This window comes from Mustela nivalis, assembly GCF_964662115.1.
Source record: "Mustela nivalis genome assembly, chromosome: 3".
NCBI lineage: Eukaryota > Metazoa > Chordata > Mammalia > Carnivora > Mustelidae > Mustela > Mustela nivalis.
The window spans coordinates 138895333-138914734 of record NC_139022.1 but is presented as its reverse complement, the minus strand read 5'-3'; the positions used below and the strand labels follow the sequence as shown (position 1 = coordinate 138914734).

General features: G+C 37.8%; 1 protein-coding gene across 2 annotated transcripts in view; it reads right to left on the bottom strand.

Annotated features, from left to right (window-relative positions):
- The window catches only part of DCTN4 (dynactin subunit 4), a 30275-nt gene extending 13018 nt beyond the window's left edge, over positions 1-17257 (bottom strand). Inside the window, exons 1-9 of one of the 2 annotated variants that reach the window (XM_082726225.1) lie at positions 17060-17238; positions 14109-14179; positions 11704-11882; positions 4878-4921; positions 3572-3679; positions 2451-2471; positions 1967-2040; positions 1628-1740; positions 1001-1110 (exon numbers count right to left, since the gene is read on the bottom strand). In XM_082726225.1, coding sequence (XP_082582351.1) covers positions 1001-1110; positions 1628-1740; positions 1967-2040; positions 2451-2471; positions 3572-3679; positions 4878-4921; positions 11704-11882; positions 14109-14179; positions 17060-17194 — 855 coding nt within the window. In that variant the 5' untranslated portion in view covers positions 17195-17238. Of the gene's footprint in view, positions 1-1000; positions 1111-1627; positions 1741-1966; positions 2041-2450; positions 2472-3571; positions 3680-4877; positions 4922-11703; positions 11883-14108; positions 14180-17059 lie in introns of both variants that reach the window. The other variant, XM_082726226.1, reaches the window with a different exon arrangement.
- Between the last annotated feature and the right edge of the window lie 2145 nt (positions 17258-19402).

The window sequence follows — 19402 nt, the reverse complement described above, 5'->3', positions numbered from 1 at the left end:
AGTGTACTGTGTATACTTGGAAAGAATGCATATTCTGCAGATAATTGGGTACATGTTTGTTCTCTTGGTTACTAAGCAAAGCATGTTTAATTTCCCCAAATCATTTGTCTAAAACAATGTAATTTTCTCCAATGTTTCGGTATTTTGAGTCTACATTATTCAGTGCATATAATTTTAGAACTGTTACATCCTCTTTGTGAATTATTTCTTCCTTTATGAATTATCCCTCCATTTAAAAATTTATTATTTATACAATCCAGCTTTCCCATTTATCTTCACTTCCAATCTTTCTGAATTCTGTTTCTTGTGATTAGCATAGAATGGGCAGGCATTTTGTTGGTTTTCTTATTAGTCTTTTAACAGAAGCATTTACTTCACTGGCATTTATATAAATACTGAAATATTTGGCTGTAAATCTATCTCACTACATGCTTTCTATTTGAACCACCAGTTTTATGCTCTTTTCCCTCTGTTCTTTTTGTACATGGCTTTTATAAGCTGAGGAAGTTCTGTATTGCTGTTTTGATCTACAAGGTTTCTTTTCCATGTTCTTTTGGTTTTCTTCTACAATGTATTTATTGAAGAAATTCAGTTGTCAGTTTTATAAATTCATAGAGGCTGGATTTTGCTGATGTTTCTTCTTTATTCCTTTCTTTTAAATTATTTTATTACTCCTCTTTGTTGCCTCTCTATCAGCCTGAAAGTCATACATTCTTTCACTACTCTTCTAGGGGTTAGTGCTATGAATTTATTGACCTTCAGGTACCTCATTTTCCACATGTGTAGAACAGGGGTAATAACAGTACCTACATCTCATAGTTGTAAGGATTTTTATCTTGAAAGCATTTAAAATGGTACCTGGATACCCAAGTACATTCTCTATAAGCGTATTTTATATTTATTACATTCTGGAAGTTTCGACATTGGCCAGATATCAATGTTTATTTCATTCCTGCTTTTCTCTGGTACAAACGGCAACTCTACAGAATGGAGTAATTACCCGACAGCGCAGGGACCGTTTGATCAGAAGATGCTTGTGACGAGGATAGAGCTGTGAAGCACAGACTGGCTGGAAGTCAGGCTGCAAGAGGCGCTGCTGAAGGGTGGTCACTAGCATGAAAGGCAGAAACCAGGCTTAGTTTACAATGACTCACTCAAAATTAGACTTATGAGATAACACTTGAAACAACACTTCCTTTGTGAACAGTCCTTCCAACACATGAAACAACACTTCCTTTGTGAATAGTTCTTCAAAAAACTACGACAGAGAAACCTGACATTTTAAAGTTCTTCAAGTGATTATATCTATTTCATTTGTTACTGGATTTATGTTACTACTAACAACCATGATGCCATCAAAAATCTCAAAACTCAGGGCATATTGGTAACAAAAGCAGAATTAGGTGTAAAATAGAAACCAAGGGGAAAAAACGTAAAATATTACCCTCTGTTAAACCTGACATTTTAAAGTTCTTCAAGTGATTATATCTATTTCATTTGTTACTGGATTTATATTACTACTAACAACCATGACGCCATCAAAAATCTCAAAACTCAGGGCATATTGGTAACAAAAGCAGAATTAGGTGTAAAATAGAAACCAAGGGGAAAAAACGTAAAATATTACCCTCTGTTAAATTTACTGGTCTTGTATAGTAATCTTCAGGTAGAGGTTCCACTTCGTCTACAGCCTGAGCCGGCTCAATCTTTATCTCTTTCTGGTCCTCTCCTTCTTTAAGGCTAAAAGATAAAAAACACTAATTTCTCAAAGGTCCATCTGATCGCCTTCAAAGTCTATAATATCAGTAACTAAAGTATTCTTCTATTGCAGAACATTCTTTCTCTGTTGGGGTCTTTTCTAAGCATGACAATCTTCTTCCCCAGTAGCAAGTGTTTTATGTCACATTCTTCTAATTCATTTGGATACCCGCTTTTCTCCTCAAAGTCATTTAATGTCCAAACTTACGACAGTCCGGCAAGGGTACTGATGGTTGCACCAGCTCGTGGTCGCTGAAGCCTGGTTCCAAGACCATATTTGTCCTAAAAAGAGTTCAGAAATTCCAATTACAAATACTACATTTATATATCCTATTTACCACAAGAAAGACTTTTGGGTGGGCCAGCATGAGAAGCTCAGGGAAATAAGCAAAAAAAAAAAAAAAAAGCTAATTTGAAAGCTCCTTTTAAAGAAAGTAATTTGTAGCCCCACATCATCTTATTTTTAAAATAATTAGCAAACGCACCAAACATGGAAACTAAAACTACATTAGTAGAGTAAAACTGAACTAAATGATTTTTTTTAAAATCACAAATATCTAAAAATATCTAAGCTATGACTTAGACCAGAACTATGTGAAGTGTCTATGGCAAATGATGAATGTCTTCTTGGAACACCAGCGATCATCTGCTAACTTCTTCAGGGTTAGCAAGAATCATAAAAGAGAACTTACCACTACATGAATAGTGTGTTGCTGTAGGCCCCCAAATAGCAGCAGGTCGCAACAGAGACAAAAAAATGCAGCATAAGACAGAAGCAAACTCATACAGCAGGCAGGTTATAAGGGAAGCTGGAAGAATAATGCCTTTAATTCAAACTCCTCTCCTACATACACTAGTGCATATGCTGATTCTACCACCAGGCTATTCTGAAAATTTCATTTAGACTTCATTAAAGTCTCTGGTAATGTAGATGCTTTGCATGTCTTAATGTTTTATTTTGTTCTAAACTAAATATTTTTATATGGACCCCACCAATCCTTAGGGATTCAATGGCTTAACTAATTCTCACACAGAAGCAGTATGACAAGTTACATTTCCTCAGCTGTCAATCTACACTACAGGATTGTTGTGTAAAATATGTGAAAAGTTCTTATTAGAATAGTGCCTGACAAATCACTGTCCTTCAATCAATGTTATTTATTCAATGTCAACCTGCTCGACCCCAAGCAAGCATACAGAAAAGAAATTGTTCTACGAGAGCAAATAAAACGTAGGGGACAATAACAAAAGCTCCATATCCTCATGTTTTGCTTCTGGATAGCACACAGACTGTAGTCAATGACTTCTGTGAAGAATTCCAATCAATGACACTGGCATGTATTACTATTTATTTAACCATGCAAAATGCACTGTGTAAGAGTCAGTGTTCTTCACCCTGGAAAACTACAGGAAGGTACCAGAAACAATAATTTGAGCTGGGAACCCATTACTATAGGATATCAAAGGTGGCCTACCTGTCTAATATGAATAAAATCTAACACTTGCCTCTCTTCCTCTGTAGTTTTATCTACAAAATTAAACACTAGCCCTGGGGAATAATCAGAAGAGAGAGGGCAGTGATAGAAAAAGGAACACAAATGTCCTTAAAACTCAAAGAACTCAAATAGAGTGAATGATATGGCAAAAGCCTAACCGCTGGACTTAACCACCTATGATTTGAGAAACCTTTCTCTGCTACCCATCATTCAGAAATCTAAGGTCAGTGGCCACCTTCTGAAATGGTCACTGTTCTCAAGACACACAGGCCTTGTGAACAATGAACTGCACACTCCTTTTTGTACCAAGTCCTCACCGAAAAAGCCAAAGGCATATAGTTTCTACGCCGTGCCAGTTTCTTGCGATCTCGTTCAACCTTCTCCTTCTGAGCAAGCTGCTGGTAATATTCAATCAGTTTGTTCATCTGTAAGACATTGAAGACACAGTAACTGTTTTCGTGAGGAAGCTAACAGGAAGTATGAAAAAGTAAGCGATGACACTTACTGGACACGAACAGAGAAGGCAAACTACTACAGTGGGCAAATTTGCCCTTTTCCTCAAAAAGAATTTCTTTTCATTACATTTCTCTGTATAATTTCAGAATTAAAATGGAAACTTTAACAATGGGAAGAAATGGGTAATGTAAAGGCTAGGAAATTTCATGCCCTCTTGTTTTACTTCACTTTTACTTTTTACTTTTTCATTTCCTTTTACTTCATTACTTATTTTGCCCTACAACTACTCCCATTTTTTCTGTATGGCCACAGGTCTATTTCTTTCTTTCTTTCTTTTTTAACGATTTCATTTATTTTTTTGACAGACAGAGATCACAAGTAGGCAGAGAAGCAGGCAGAGAGAGAGGAGGAAGCAGGCTCCCTGCTGAGCAGAGAGCCCTATGTGGGGCTCGATCCCAGGACCCTGGGATCATGACCTGAGCTGAAGGCAGAGGCTTTAACCCACTGAGCCACCCAGGTGCCCCAGGTCTATCTATTTCTAAGAATGTAACATTTTGTACTGTGTCTTCTCCCCCACTCATTTGTTTTCATTTTTAAAATATATCCTAATCCTAAAAAGTAATACCTGTTAACTGTGAAAACTTAGAACAACATTAAACAAAGCAAAACTTCTCTTTTATCTCTTGTGCCCAAGTCACTCTTCCCCTCATAAAGGTATCTGCAATTATTAGCTTAGGTATCTTTCTTACACACTTACACATATGGGTATGTGATTACACTTTGCACACATTAAAACAAAAACCCTGTGTATAGATACATAGCTTTTTTATGTCTGAAAGAAAGTATTTTTCATATAGGGGAAAAATATATTATTTTATAACTTTTTATTTCACCAAAAATAAACACATACTGTTTTCTTTTTCTGAGTCACAGCCTGACTACAGAACTAAAGCTACAACTAGGTTTCTCTATCAACTTAAGCCAGACTAGAAAATACAGCCATTGTGATTTAATGTCTTATGAGAAGCACTTTCTGTGTGTAACAGACACCAAAATAATATCACAGATTTCTAAGCATATGCCATATCCATGAATAAAATGGAAGATCATCAGTCTTTTTCTCCATCTCTTCTTAGTTCATCCTCTCTCTGATGACGCTTTACTTACCCGTTGCGTGTGAGGATTTTCAGGTTCCTGCCAACCACCGCTAGCTGCAAAATAAAGGGGCATTAAACAAATTTTCATAACTTGATATTTTTATTTTCATAAAAACAGTTCATCTGCAGGCCACAAAATGAAATTTAAAAACACAAAATCACAGAACTTCCAAGAAAGAGTCCTATGAGTTATATAGACCAGAACACTCACAATGAAATTTTCATTAAAAATAATGAGGGTGACAAAGATAACAGCCCCACCACCACAACTAAGACATGCATAGCTTCTGTGACAAGCATCTGAAATGTATTACATTTCATTTTATGTAATAACTGTCTGACATGGGGATTCTTCTTATTAGTCTCACTTTACAAATGAAACTGAGGCTCAGAGAAGTTAAATAACTTGCCCAAAGATAACTTGTCTCACAGATAGTTAAGTGGTAAAGCTGGGATTCAAACTCAAGCAGTCTGACTCTTAAGACCCTGCTCTTATCTGTAACACTGCAATTTCTATGTTCTATGACCTTGATTCAGAGAATTTCTTATGTAAGAAACAAACAGCACAAATCACAATGGAAAAGGTTATTCCAGAAAGCTAAAAGTAAAACCATGACAAATACAGCTGAGTCCTGAACAACATGGGTTTGAACTGTGAGCATCCACATATATGTGGATATTTTTCAACAAATACAATATAGCAGCACTGTAGCTGCATTTTTAATTTTTTCTAGTTTACTATATTACTAGACTATATAGATACAATACATACAACTTACAAAGTATGTGTTGTTCATCAACTGTTTATGTTATCAGGGAGGCTTCCAGTCAACAGTAAGCTATTAGTAGTTAGGTTTTTGGGGAGTCAAAAAGTCATGCAGATTCCCCACAGTTGGGGGTCAACACTTTAACCTTTGCATTGTTCAAGAGTCAACTGTATATCTCAATAAAGCTAACCCCCAAAAAAGGGGAAAAGTAAACTACAATGAGATACAGTTTTACAACCATCAGTCTGGAAAAATGAAGTAAATCCCGCAACACTACAGCAGCCAAGGCTCTGGAGCAACGGGTAGTCTACTCTTATGCATAAATCAGCTCTGTACTAGGAGCAGAATGCTAAGAGAGAAAAGTTGTAGCAGGATACATATACGGTGTGTTTCCATGTGTTTCATATTGAAAAAAACATGTTAGTGGCTACATGCATGCATGGACACCAGACACCGATAAACACAGGACTGGAGTGGTTACTGCTCCAGGAGGCTGAGGAAGGGACTCTAGTGGGGATAGGCTACACAAGGGGCTTACACTATTTGGGTTACATTTACTATCTGAAGCTGGGTGATAAATACATGAATGTGTATTATCTATATAAGTAAAAATAACCTTTTTTCAAAACACAAAGGACGCTTGTTAAAGGTGATGCTACACCTTGCAAGAAATGGCAACGACATCCTTTAGTATATTAATATTTTAAAGGTTGCCTTACTTAAGACAATCACGAAAATAATTACGTAAAAGAAATGTTTTACTTGTAATATTTTAAAAAATCTAAATGAGTGTTTTACCTAATTGCTTTAGAACTGGCAATTTACTCTGAAGAACACTTTGGGAAACATAACTATCTCATTTCTCTGCACATTAAAGACACAATGGCTTACTTATAAATAAACAAATAGTTCTGAAGTGGTTTCAGAGCTTCTCAGACACCAACAACATCATGAAAGTAAAAATTATCTGTACTCTTTAAGAGTTCCTACTATTAAATTATTGTCAAGATACCCTAGAGGAAAAAGATTTCTAGAAGTAAACACAGGTTTTAAGCTCTGAAATATAAATTCTCCAACCTTAATGGCTCATAATCTAAAAAGCATAAAACATTCTCTTAAGGGTAACACTGAGAAATCTATTTAGATTTCTGGGCCTTGTTTCTTTACCTTGACAACAAGAGACAAAATATAAACACAGAAAAATACGTTCCAAAAAAAATACAATTCAATTCACTGAGGTGTACATACTCTGCCACTCTGAGGTTGTTTTTCATATTTAACTTACATTCATAAGTAAAGTCAAACAGCTAACTTGCTATAGTGATAATAAAACACACATTGACTGACAATCTAAACGTGCTATAGAATCTTTCTAATAAAAATCACATTTCAGGAAGCATCTATCCATCAATGAGCAACAGTCGAGAGCTCAAGCATTCTAAACCAAAGAGCAAATTCAACAGAATCAAGGATTGAATATTTAAGAATAAAGAAACCTGACCCATATTTATTTCCAAACTGCGTAAAAATCAGTAAGAAGTTTGTACTTAAAGTCCGTCTTCATTTTAGTTATGTCAACTGACATGAGTTAATTATGGGCTTCATCACAGACTAGTAAGTTGGCTGAAATTTTAAAGATTGTATTTATTTATTTGAGAGTGAGAGAGAGATAGCACGAGCAGGGTGGCAGGTGGAGAGGGAGAAGCAGACTCCCCACTGAGCAGGAAGGCAGAACCCTGGGATCATGACCTGAGCCACAGGCAGATGCCCAACCAACTGAACCACACAGTTGGCCCCCAAGATGGGAATTCTTAATAAGTCTGAAAAGTTTCAGGAAGTTGAATGAAAATTCAGAAAGAAAAAAAGACAATGGGGAATTAGCAATGCCACTATTTCTATAAAAAATAAATAGCAACTCAAGATCTTGAACTGACTTACACAGTTTCTACTCTCTGATGTTAACCATGGAGTACAGGAAATGTAAAAATAAAGGAAGTTTCCCAGTCAACAAAACCAAAAGACAACCGACAGAATGGGAGAAGATATTTGCAAATGACATATCAGATACAAGGCTACTATCCAAAGCCTATAAAGAATTTATCAGACTTAACACCCAAGGAACAAATAATCCAATCAAGAAATGGGCAGAAGACATCAACAGACATTTCTGCAAAGACATCCAAATGGCCAAGAGACATATGGAGAAAGTGCTCAATATCACTCAGCAGCAGGGAAATATAAATCAAAACCACAGTGAGATACCACCTCACACCAGTCAGAATGGCTAAAATGAACCAGTCAAGAAATGGCAGATGTCGGTGAGGATGTGGAGAAAGTGCAGCTCTCCTGCACTCTTGGTGGGAATGCAAGCTGATGCAGAAACTATGGAAAACAGTATGAAGGTTCCTCAAAAAGTTGAAAATAGAGCTACCCTACGACCCAAGCAATTGCACTACTGGGTATTTGCCCCAAAGATACACATGTAGTAACCCAAAGGGGCATGTGCACCCCAATGTTTATAGCAGCTATGAAGAGCCTAGATGTCCATCAACAGATGAATGGATAAAGAAGATGTGGTACATATATATACAACGGAATATTATGCAGCCATCAAAAATTTGAAATCTTGCCATTTGCAATGATGTGGAGAGAACTGAAGGATATTACGCTAAGTGAAATAAGTCAATCAGAGAAAGACAATTATCATATGATCTCACTGATATGTGCAAGTTAAGAAACAAGGCAGAGGATCATAGTGGAAGAGAGGAAAAAATAAAACAAGATGAAACCAGAGAGGGAGACAAATCATAAGAGATTCTTAACCTTAGGAAACAAACTGAGGGTTGCTGGAGTGGAGGGGGTGGGAGGGAGGGGGTGTCTGGATGATGGACATTGGGGAGGGTATGTGCTATGGTGAACGCTGTGAATTGTGAAAGACTAATAAATCACAGACCTGTATCCCTAAAACAAATAATACATTATATGTTAATTTTAAAAAAAAGAATAGCCCACATAATCTTAAAGTACAACAATACTGGAGAATTCACCCTAGAGAGTTACTAAGATCTATTTTTAAACTTTTTATTTTTATGTATTTTTATTATTTTTTTATGATGAATATGCTTTTAACATATAGTGTTAGATAAAGGTATACAATATAGTGATTCAGTAATTAAAAAAAAAATTCTATAAATTACTCAGTGCTTATCACAGAGTACTCCTTATTTCTTTGTGGGAATTTTTTTAACACTTAACAACTTCTTAAATTCCAGTATAATCAATGTACAGTGTTATATTAGTTGCAGGTGTACAATATAGTGCTTCAGCAATCCTATGCATTACTCAGTGCTCGAATAAGTATACTCTGGATCCTCTTCACCTACCTCCCCTACCCCCACACTCACCTGCTCCCTGGTAACCATCAGTTTGTTCTCTATAGTTCAGAGTCTGTTTCTGCTTATCTCTTCTTTCCTTTATTCGTTTGTTTTGTTTTGTTTTAAGATTTTATTTATTTATTTCACAGACAGAGATCACAAGTAGGCAGAGAGGCAAGCGGAGAGAGAGAAGGAAGTAGGCTCCCTGCTGAGCAGAGAGAGCCCAATGCGAGGCTCGATCCCAGGGTCCTGGTATCATGGCCAGAGCCGAAGGCAGAGGCTTTAACCCACTGAGCCACCCAGGCGCCCCTGTTTCGTTTCTTAAATAAGCTTTTTTACTTAAAAAAATTTTTAAAAGATAAATACAGGAAGTCTCCTTTAATAAAGGTAAGTGCAATCTCTACCCTGAAATGCTCAAATGATGGAAAAGTGATTGACACCTTAGCTGGTCTTTAGGTCCAAACACACACACAATTTTTCTGTTTTACTGATAAACATTTCATGTAAATACATACATCTTTGAGCATGTTTTTAATACTCCAGGATATTTGGAATTGGAAATGCCGGGCAGAAGGATAAAAGCAATTTATTTTCAAAAAACAGTGAAGGGGTTTTTAAGAATACACTAACATGATCAACACTGAGTAATGTACAAAATTGTTGAATCATTCTACTGTACACTTGAAACTAAAGTAACACTGTAAGTTAACTCTACTAGAATTTAAATAAATAAAATGCTATTTATTTTACTAAAATAAAAACAAATAGAAATAGAGGCACTTTGGGTGGCTCAATCAGTTAAGTATCCAACTCTTTTTTTTTTTTTTTAATCTAAAGATTTTATTTATTTATTTATTTATTTATTTATTTATTTATTTAGAGAGCATGAGAGGGGAAAAGGTCAGAGGGAGAAGCAGACTCCCCATGGAGTTGGGAGCCCAGTACGGAGCTGGATCCCAGGACTCCCAGGATCATGACCTAAGCTGAAGGCAGTTGCTTAACCAACTGAGCCACCCAGGCACCCAAGCGTCCAAGTTGTGATCTCAGCTTGAGTCTTGATCTTAGGGTCCTGAGTTCAAGCCCCAAGTTTGGGGAAAAAGAAAAAATGGGGCGGGGGGGATGAGTGGTGTAGTCAGTTAAGTGTATGACTCTTGGTTTTGGCTCTGGTGGTGATCTCAGTTGTGAGATGGAGCCCCAAATTGGGCTCCACACTCAGCACAGAGTCTGCTTGACATTCTTTCCCCCTTTGTCCCTCCCACTTGCACTCTCTGTCTCTCTCAGATAAATAAATAAAATCTTAAAACAAAACAAAACAGGGGCACCTGGCTGGCTCAGTGGGAGGAGCATGTAACTCAATCTTGGGGCTGTGAATTCAAGCCTCATGTCAGGTGCAGAGCTCACTTAAATAAATATACTTCACTTAAATAAATATACTTTAAAAACAAAATAAATTAATTTAAAAAAATAAAATTTTAATAAATGTTATCAAACTGCTTTCCAAGGTAGTAATATAGGAAAGAACTATTGTGCCATATTCTTGCCAACACCAGATCTAAAAAATTTGCCAAATCAATGAAGTTTTAATTTGCATTAATAGTACAAGGCAATTTATGGATACTCAAAAAAGAGTCAAAATAAAAAGGGCTAAAAAATGTCAGGGGAGGGGGCGCCTGGGTGGCTCAGTGGGTTAAGCCTCTGCCTTCCCCTCACGTCATGATCTCAGGGGTCCTGGGATCAAGACCCGAGTCGGGCTCTCTGCTCAGCAGGGAGCCTGCTTCCCTTCCTCTCTCTCTGCCTGCCTCTCTGCCTGATTGTGATCTCTGTCTGTCAAATAAATAAATAAAATCTTTAAAAAAAAATGTCAGGGGAGGGAAACACAAACTTGAGCTCTAACTTTATGGAAGGTTAAGGTCTTTCCATGGAATCTGCAAGGTTTGGAGGAGTCTGGAGTCAAGATAAAGATAATTTTAACCTAACTATGGGCCCTACCATGTACACATTTTGGTTATTCATCATTTTATTTCTACTTCTATGAGCTGCTTTTCTTATCCTTTGCCTAGTCTTTCTTTGGGGCTTCTTTCTTGATTTACAAGGGTTCTTCATTTTTGCTTACTTATCTTTAGTTTGTTATATATGATCCAAATATTTTTCTTAGTTTGTCTTTTTTTTTTTTTTAAGATTTTATTTATTTATTTCACAGACAGATATCACAAGTAGGCAGAGAGGCAGGCAAAGAAAGAGGGGGAAGCAGGCTCTAGCTGAGCAGAGAGCCCGATGCGGGGCTTGATTCCAGGATCCTGAGATCATAACCTGAGCTGAAGGCAGAGGCTTAACCCACTGAGCCACCCAGGCGCCCCTTAGTTTGTCATTTTTATCTTTAACATTTGTTCACGGTGTCTTTCATCATCTGGAGTATTTATGTTTTATGAAGAGCATAAATATTTTGATTGTAAAAAAGATTTATCAACAGATTTATCAACACTATTTTACCAGCTCTAAGAAAACTAAATGGTTTACCCAGTCTTAGACAAAACATTATGGTCCATAAATGTGAGGATTTGGAAACACAGAAGATTGAGCTCTGAATTTAGCTCCCGCATTCCAACAGGTAAACAGGTAACAGAAACAATCATCTGTGGGCAATTTTAACACTGCCAATTCCATAAAATCTCGTGTTGAAGTCCGCCTGACTCACCCACAGATTTGTCTGCCATGCCCACATCTCTAGATGTCCAGCGACAAAATCCACAGGCCAGGTAGTAGGCTTTTTTCATGGTGGTCTTGGCAGGGTCATCTGGAAGCTGTGTGGAGATACTTGTTGCCCTAGTAGAGAGAGTGTGCATACAGCCGGGACAGTCAAAGCAGTTGGCACACCTGTAACACAAGACCACTGTTCATTCACTTGACAAGTCTTTATCAAGCACCTGCTATGTACCACACAGTGTCCTAGGTATTAGGAATTCAAGAGGGACTGTAAGGGAGGACTGTCTTTCAATGAAAAGGAAATTAAAAAGTATTAAAATCTTGTTTTAAAATTTAAGTATTGTATGTTCATTTATTTATTTATTTTTTAAATGTAATCATCACTAAAGTTCCCGAAGAATTAAGAGCCTGACCAATCCTATTCCAGAGACATTCACTGCTAAACAGTCTGGATTTAACCGTTTCAGACGCCATTTAGGCTTGTACAGACCACGAAGATTTCTGAGGGAGAGAGGTCACCACTTATGCCTTTAGAAAGGACTGAGCAGTTGCACAATGAAAACTCAAGAGGCAACAATATAATAGGCTATGAAACTGGGTTTGGAAAACAACTGCTTGTTTGCTGCACCAGAGAGCGGACATAGAAACCAAAGAATATTCTCAAACTGCAACAGTTCAGAAGCAGCGCCTTTTCAGGGCTTTCTGTTCTCTTCTTAGGCACCACTCTTCCTAACGCTCCCCCGACACTTCCCCTTTAGGGGCCCCAGTACCTTGCTGCTTGTAGCTTTTTCACCACCTGAGGTTATCAAGATTTCACTCCTAGAGTCCTGGACTTACTCTGAAGCTCTGTTCTACAACTCTAATTATTTGTGATATTTTGCCATCTGGATAATGTCCTCATATAAGGATAATAATGGTATCTACCCACTGTTCACTGCTCACTGATAGTCTGAGGATTAAATCATAAAATTAACATGATTTAATTTAATGATGTAAATTTAATTTACATCATTAAATTAAATTTTTAATCATAAAACAAACAGTGTCTGGCTTATTAGGAGTTATTTCTCATGTTCAGGAAAGAAAAGTCATGGTGGTTCACATCCATGCAGGTATAAGGGTATGACTGGTAGCCAAGGACTTCCATGCTTAAGCTAAAAACCAAATGGCTTCCAGGGGCAATGAGCACACTTACTACCCAGATCTTGGTTTTTAATACCATTTTCCAATAAAAGGAACCAGGGATCCTTGGAGAAATGGCTATCTCAAGGACTGAGGCAGAGTTCTGGGAGTATCTTGTAGTATCTTGTATGCCCAAAAAATGACAGAACGCTCAAATGAATGAACAGCTTCTCCAACCTCCAGCCCATGCAACAAATGGGGGCACACCAAAAAGATACAGGAGTCTACCGAAAGAGCTCACAACAGCCAAAGCTGGAACAATCTGAGCAAAAAAATAAATAAATAAAGTGGTACTGGATTATATCCTATGGTATAAAACCAGTATTTAAATAAATGATTAAATAAGTAAATAGGAGAGGAGAGAAAAATCTACCATTTAAACGAATTCCAAATAATTTATGTAGAAAATCCTCACAGAGGGGGGAACATAACTCCCCACTATAAGAGTGTTTTCCTTCCAAAGAGTACAGTATAAAAAAGGAGGAAAAAAGAGTGACTGTATATTGGAGAAACCTGACGAACACTAGCTCAAGCCAGGTTATTAAGGCTAACATCAACAGTGATAAGTTCTATTGACAGTATGTACCCTTCATGGGATGTAATAAAAGATGCACTTTAACTCTATTGTCTTTTACCCCATAACACATTTCCCCAGCTAACACGATAAATTCCAACTGAGGGACATTCTACAAAATATCTTACCAGTACTCCTCAAAACTTTTAAGGTCCTCAAAAACCAAGGAAAGTTTAAGAAAATGTCATAGCAAGAGAAGCCAAAAGAGACATGACTATTAAATGTAACATGGGTATCCTAAATATAATTCAGGAACAGAAAAAGGAGATTAGGAAAAAACTGAGGGAATCTGAATAAAATGAAATGTTTATTTAATAACAAAATATCCATGTAGTTCATTAATTGAGGCAAATATACCATAATCATGCAGGATGTTAATGATAGGGGAGATTATGTATTAAGTACACAGAACTCTCTGTACCATCTTCACAATAATTCTTAAGTCTAAAACTGTTCTAAAATAGAAAATTAATTTAAAAAAATCAAAAGACATTTCATCTTTGGCAAAGGTGATGCTAAAAAATGAAAACCAGCCAGTTAAAAACAAGAGTTAATTCCATGAGTTTCCTTGCCAGCTATTAAAAAAATAGTTGAGGAAAACAGAAAAAAAAAAAAACAAAAAAAACGGATCCTAGTCTTACCTATTCTTTTTCAATTTGGCTTCAGCCGATGGCATATTTTCTAAGCAACTGGGACAATAATGGGAGTCCACCTAGAAAGAAACAAGAAATCAAAAATCAGAGGAAAAAACACTCAGTCTAGCTTGTATCTACATCTATGCCAAATAGTGAATTCTAAAATATACTGCACCAGAACATGAGAAACCAATGATATGCCAAATAACCTAGACTGTTTTCAGCTTAGGGTTTATTCTTCAACCATGTTTTTTCTTATTTTCTGTATTTCCTAAAACCCTTCCATTTTTCCTTTCTGATCTTTCCTCTTCCCTTTCATTAGGATTTTATGTAATAGATGTGTTACAAGTTGTCTTGGAAAAGAAGAACTCTATGATAATCTAATAAACAGACTAATAAGTAAAATAACACAATTTGTGAAGCTCTGATCAAATATCCTTTCATCGTTTTAAACTGTTTAGCTTTAATGGACTGTAATAACTTGATCGCACTTAAGTTTTCTCATTATTAAAGTATTACATGTTCACAAAAGTTCTCTAATCTCTAATCAGAGATACTTTTTATTATTTTTAAATACTTTTATTTACTTATTTGACAGAAAGAGAGAGAGCAAGAGAGAGAACACAAGCAGGGAGAGTGGGAGAGGGAGAAGCAGGCTTCCTGCTGAGCAGGGGGCCTGACTGGGATCATGACCTGAGCTGAAGGCAGAGACCTAACGACTGAGTCACCCAGGTGCCCGATTACAGATTTTTACATGGCAAATTAAACTACTAAGCCAGCAAGATACTCTTACTGTATGTAACTCAAAAACAAAGAAGGAAAATAAATTCACTGTATTTTTAAAGCTCTGAATAATTATTTTCTTTAATATAGGTAGATCCTATTTGACAGTTCTAGAACTTTAATCACCTACAGATGTACAGACAAATTTAAATGAATAGAAATACTATGACAGAAACTGGCTTCTTTTTTTCATCATCTGCTATACACAGGACCACCTTTGAAAAAATAAAGTCGCTGCTCAAATAACCTCTAGGAACATAAAGCACAGTACTGTTAACTAATATTTGCACTTACTCATCATAAAAGGAAAACTATAATTTGTTCCTTCTTGTGGCTCTTTTCAAATTCCGTCTGTCCCTTCAAGTGCAGCTTCAATCTCAGGTTCTCCATTAGAACTTTCTGGACTCCTCAAGCCCTTACTGGCCTCATCCTTCCCCAAATCCTAAAGGGCCTCCACTTCACAGGTGGAGGTACACACGAGTCAGTAAGATACAGTTAAGACAGACTGTCCTAGCTCAAGATATCCTTAAAAATCATGGAGACTGAGCTCTCTAATGACCATCATGTGGGAATCTAATCCAATAAATTCTAGAAGTGGAGGTGAAGCTAGAACAGGAAAACACCTAAAAGACAAAGGACCTGCTAAAGAGATACACAGAGAAGATGCTAATGGAGAAAAAAACACAAGAAATATCCTGTATATAATATAGCAATGATTTTTCCCTTGTATTACTTAACTCCTTTCTGTGCCTATTCTTAATATTAAGATAAATACACCTAATAAAATTTTAATAATATGTAAAATGGGGCACGTGGATGACTCAGGCATTACAGGTCTACCTTCAGTTCAGGTCAAGATACCAGAGTCCTGGGATCAAGCCCCGCATCCAGCAACTTGCCCATCGGGAAGCCTGTTTCTCCCTCTCCCCCTGCTTGTGTTCCCTCTCTCACTGTGTCTCTCTCTCTCTCTCTCAAATACATAAATAAAATCTTTTAAAAAATGAGTAAAATGGCTTAAAGTACATTATCAAAGTACATTTATCAAATACAAAATGGCTTAAAGTACCTATTTAACGTTTTCATATGCATTTTTAACAGTCCAGGTATCTTCAGTGAAGTTCTCTGAATCATGTTTCAAATCCTGATTTGAAAGGCTACCGTGAGTTTCAAATCTTAGTCCTCTCTGCCACCCCCAAATTTTTGGCTGGGTAACCTAGGGCAAACACTGTGTCTGTTGCTTTAACTCTAGTTTTTTGTTGTTGATTTTTTTTTTTAAGAATATTCATTCTATTGGCCTGTAGGATGATTAAATGAGTTTACATAAACCACATGGCGTATAGAAAGCACTGAATAAGCATTAACTCTTCCCAGCAGCTTTTCCTTAACTAGACTGTGAGTCATTCAACAGCAGGATTTATGTCTTACTCGTCTTTTAATCCCCAAAGCTTACAGAATGAACGAGATGTGCTAAGTGCTGTATAGAAGTTTGGGGATTTTGTTATTTGGTAATTTTTTTTTAATGGGGTGAAGTGTTTTACGTTATGAGCAATCCTACTTCCAACGCCCACTTGTTCCTGCGAAGGACAGCACCATACCCTCTGGAGAAGCTCCATGAGCTTCTTACACGAACAGACGTTATTCTAAACGCTTTTAACCCAGTTCGCCCCAACCCAACCTCTTCCCTGCTGCAGGCCTTGGTCTGAGCCACAAAACACAGCAAGGCCCAGTTCCTGGCCAAAGTAAGAGCAGAACTTCCAAGATGGGAGGGGCATGAATGAGAACGCCCGTGGGCACCACCCTAGAGTTAGTCATGGAAAGATGGTATCTCGACCCTCAAGTGGCCTGAATAATCACCCCCACATCTTCCTCCCCAACCCACCCAATTACCACCCCCCCCACCCCCGCCAGGAGACGGCCAGGGTCCTTAAAGTCAGGTTTGTCCAATCCGAAGGCACTCCAGAACCAAAAGATCCGCTCAGCCCCACCCAAGGCCGCTCCTTCTTTCCAAATGACAAATTATAAGCAAATTAAATCGCTCGCAAATCCGAGTGACGGAAGACAGAGCCAATCAGCAAACTAGGAAAATGACTTCCCGCCCGTCGCGGTGACTAGGGCAAACCCTTCCCCCCTCCTCCCCCAACACAGACACACTCTTCACCAGACGACTGCATTACCTCGTGAGACACACATTCCAGCGACCGCAACTCGCTGCAATAGCGGCAGAAATAAAGCTGCGATAGCGGGGCCCGAACCTTCTTTTCTCCCTGGACTAGGTAGAGAACCCGCTCCGATTGCAGCAAGGACGCCATCTTGGAGGGGGAGGAGTCAACGGCGCTCTCGCCGCGTCACGTGACCCGAGAGGCTGCGTTGCCTCGGCGCCTTTCCTACGTGTTTCGTCTGAGACTTTGCGTAAGGTTTCGGAACTCGTGAGACCCGGCGCCGGGCGAAAGTCACAGTGCGCTTGCGTAGCTCGGGATCTCCGGTTTCTTCCCCAGCGTTTCAGCGAGCGTTGTCTGCCTGGGCGAGGTCCGAACTTTCTATCAGAGTACGCAATCCCAGATCAAATCAGGCCAATGCTCTCCGTTTCCTTGTCTCTTCCGGAAAGAAAGGCTGCACTCTGGGAACTGGAAAGTTAATAGTCATATCAGCACTTTCCTTTGACTGTCTTGTCACTGACCTGTAGGAAATCTTCGCAGACATTATCTCGTTTGAAATTTTTTAGACTCTGAGTTCCTCCACCCAGAAGCCATGGCTCATTCATTTCCAGGTTTTGAGTATTTAGAATTAGGACTAAGTCTGTATTATGAGCATTCAGTAAGTATTGGTTGATGGAGGAATTAAATCATTGACGAATGTTGCTAGGTATCATTTACATTTTTTCTAGTGCATAAACTAAGGCTTAGATATATAAAATGATTGCTTTTAACCGGCCTAGCAGAGACTGGAGCCCAGGTTACCCGCCACCAGTTCTATGTTCCTGTCATTGTACTAATGCATTCTTTACCTGTCTGATGTTGGAGCTGGTAAAAAGAAGTGGAACGGAATACTATTACTAGCTAACGTCTATTGAATATTTATTGAGTGCAAGGCGCTGTGACCAAACTTTACACACATTGTCTCATTTAATGTTCACAAGAACTCCAAAAGGCAGGCGCTATCATTTTTGTTTGGCTCCGAGGGAAACAGGCTCAGAGAATTACAATGACTTGTCTAAGATTTCATAGATAGCAGTGGAACCCTGTCCTGACTCCAGAGGTGCATGCATTACACCTATGCATACTGCCTCTAGCATATTTTTCCCCCAGCTTTATTGAGGTATAATTGACAACTTAAAATTATATATATTTAAGGTGTACATCTCGATAATTTGATATACACTGTGAAATAATGAACTCAAGCTAATTAACATACCCATCACTTCACATGGCTACTATTTTCTTTTTTTCTCTTTTCTTTTTTCTGATGAGAACACTTAAGATCTACACTCTTAGAAAATTTCAAGGATATCATATACAATATCGTTAACTAGGATCACACTGTTTATACATTAAATCTTCAGAAGTTATTCATCTTGCATAACTGAAATTTTGTACCCCTTGACCAACATTTCTTCACTTCCTCTCCCTGCCCCGCACAGACCCCCAGACCTTGGCAACAACCCTTTTCTCTGCTTCTGTGAGTTTGATTATTTTAGAATCCATATGTAAGTGAGATAATGCAATATTATCTTTCTGAGTCTGGCTTATTTCTCTTAGCATACTGTCCTCCAGGTTCATCCTGTTGCTTCAAATGGCAGGAGATACATATTGATATATTTATGTTTATATTATATTTCAGTTATTGTATATATATTTATATATCACATTTTCTTTATTCATCTGTTGGCATTTACATTGTTTCCCTCTTTTGACTGTTGTAAATAATGCTGAGATGATTGTGGGAGTGCAGCTATCTCTTTAAGATTCTGATTTCATGGGATGAGTGGGTGGCTCAGATGGTTAAGTGTCTGCCTTCAGCTCAGGTCATGATCCTGAGGTCCTGGAATCAGTCCCTCGTTGGGCTTCCTGCTCATCCCAGAGTCTGCTTCTCCCTCTCCTTCCGCTGTTCCCCCTGCTTGTGCTCTCTTGCTCTCTTTGTCAAATAAATAAAATCTTAAAAAAAAAAAAAGATTCTGATTTCTTTTCTTTTGGCTATAGACCTGGAAGTGGGACTACTGGATCATAAGATAGTTTTATTTTTAATTTTTTGAGGAACCTCCATATTGCTTTCCATAGTAACTGTACCAGTTTGCATTTCCACAATAGTGTACAACAGTTCTCTTTTGTCCACATTCTGAACAACAGTTGTTATCTTTTATCTGATAATGGCCATTCTAACAAGTGTGAGGTAATAGCTCATTGTGGTTGTGATTTGCATTTCCTTGATGGTTAGTGATGTTGAGCACCTTTTCATGTATTTGGTGATCATTTGTATGTTTTCTTCAGAGATATAACTATTCAGGTCCTTTGCTCATTTTT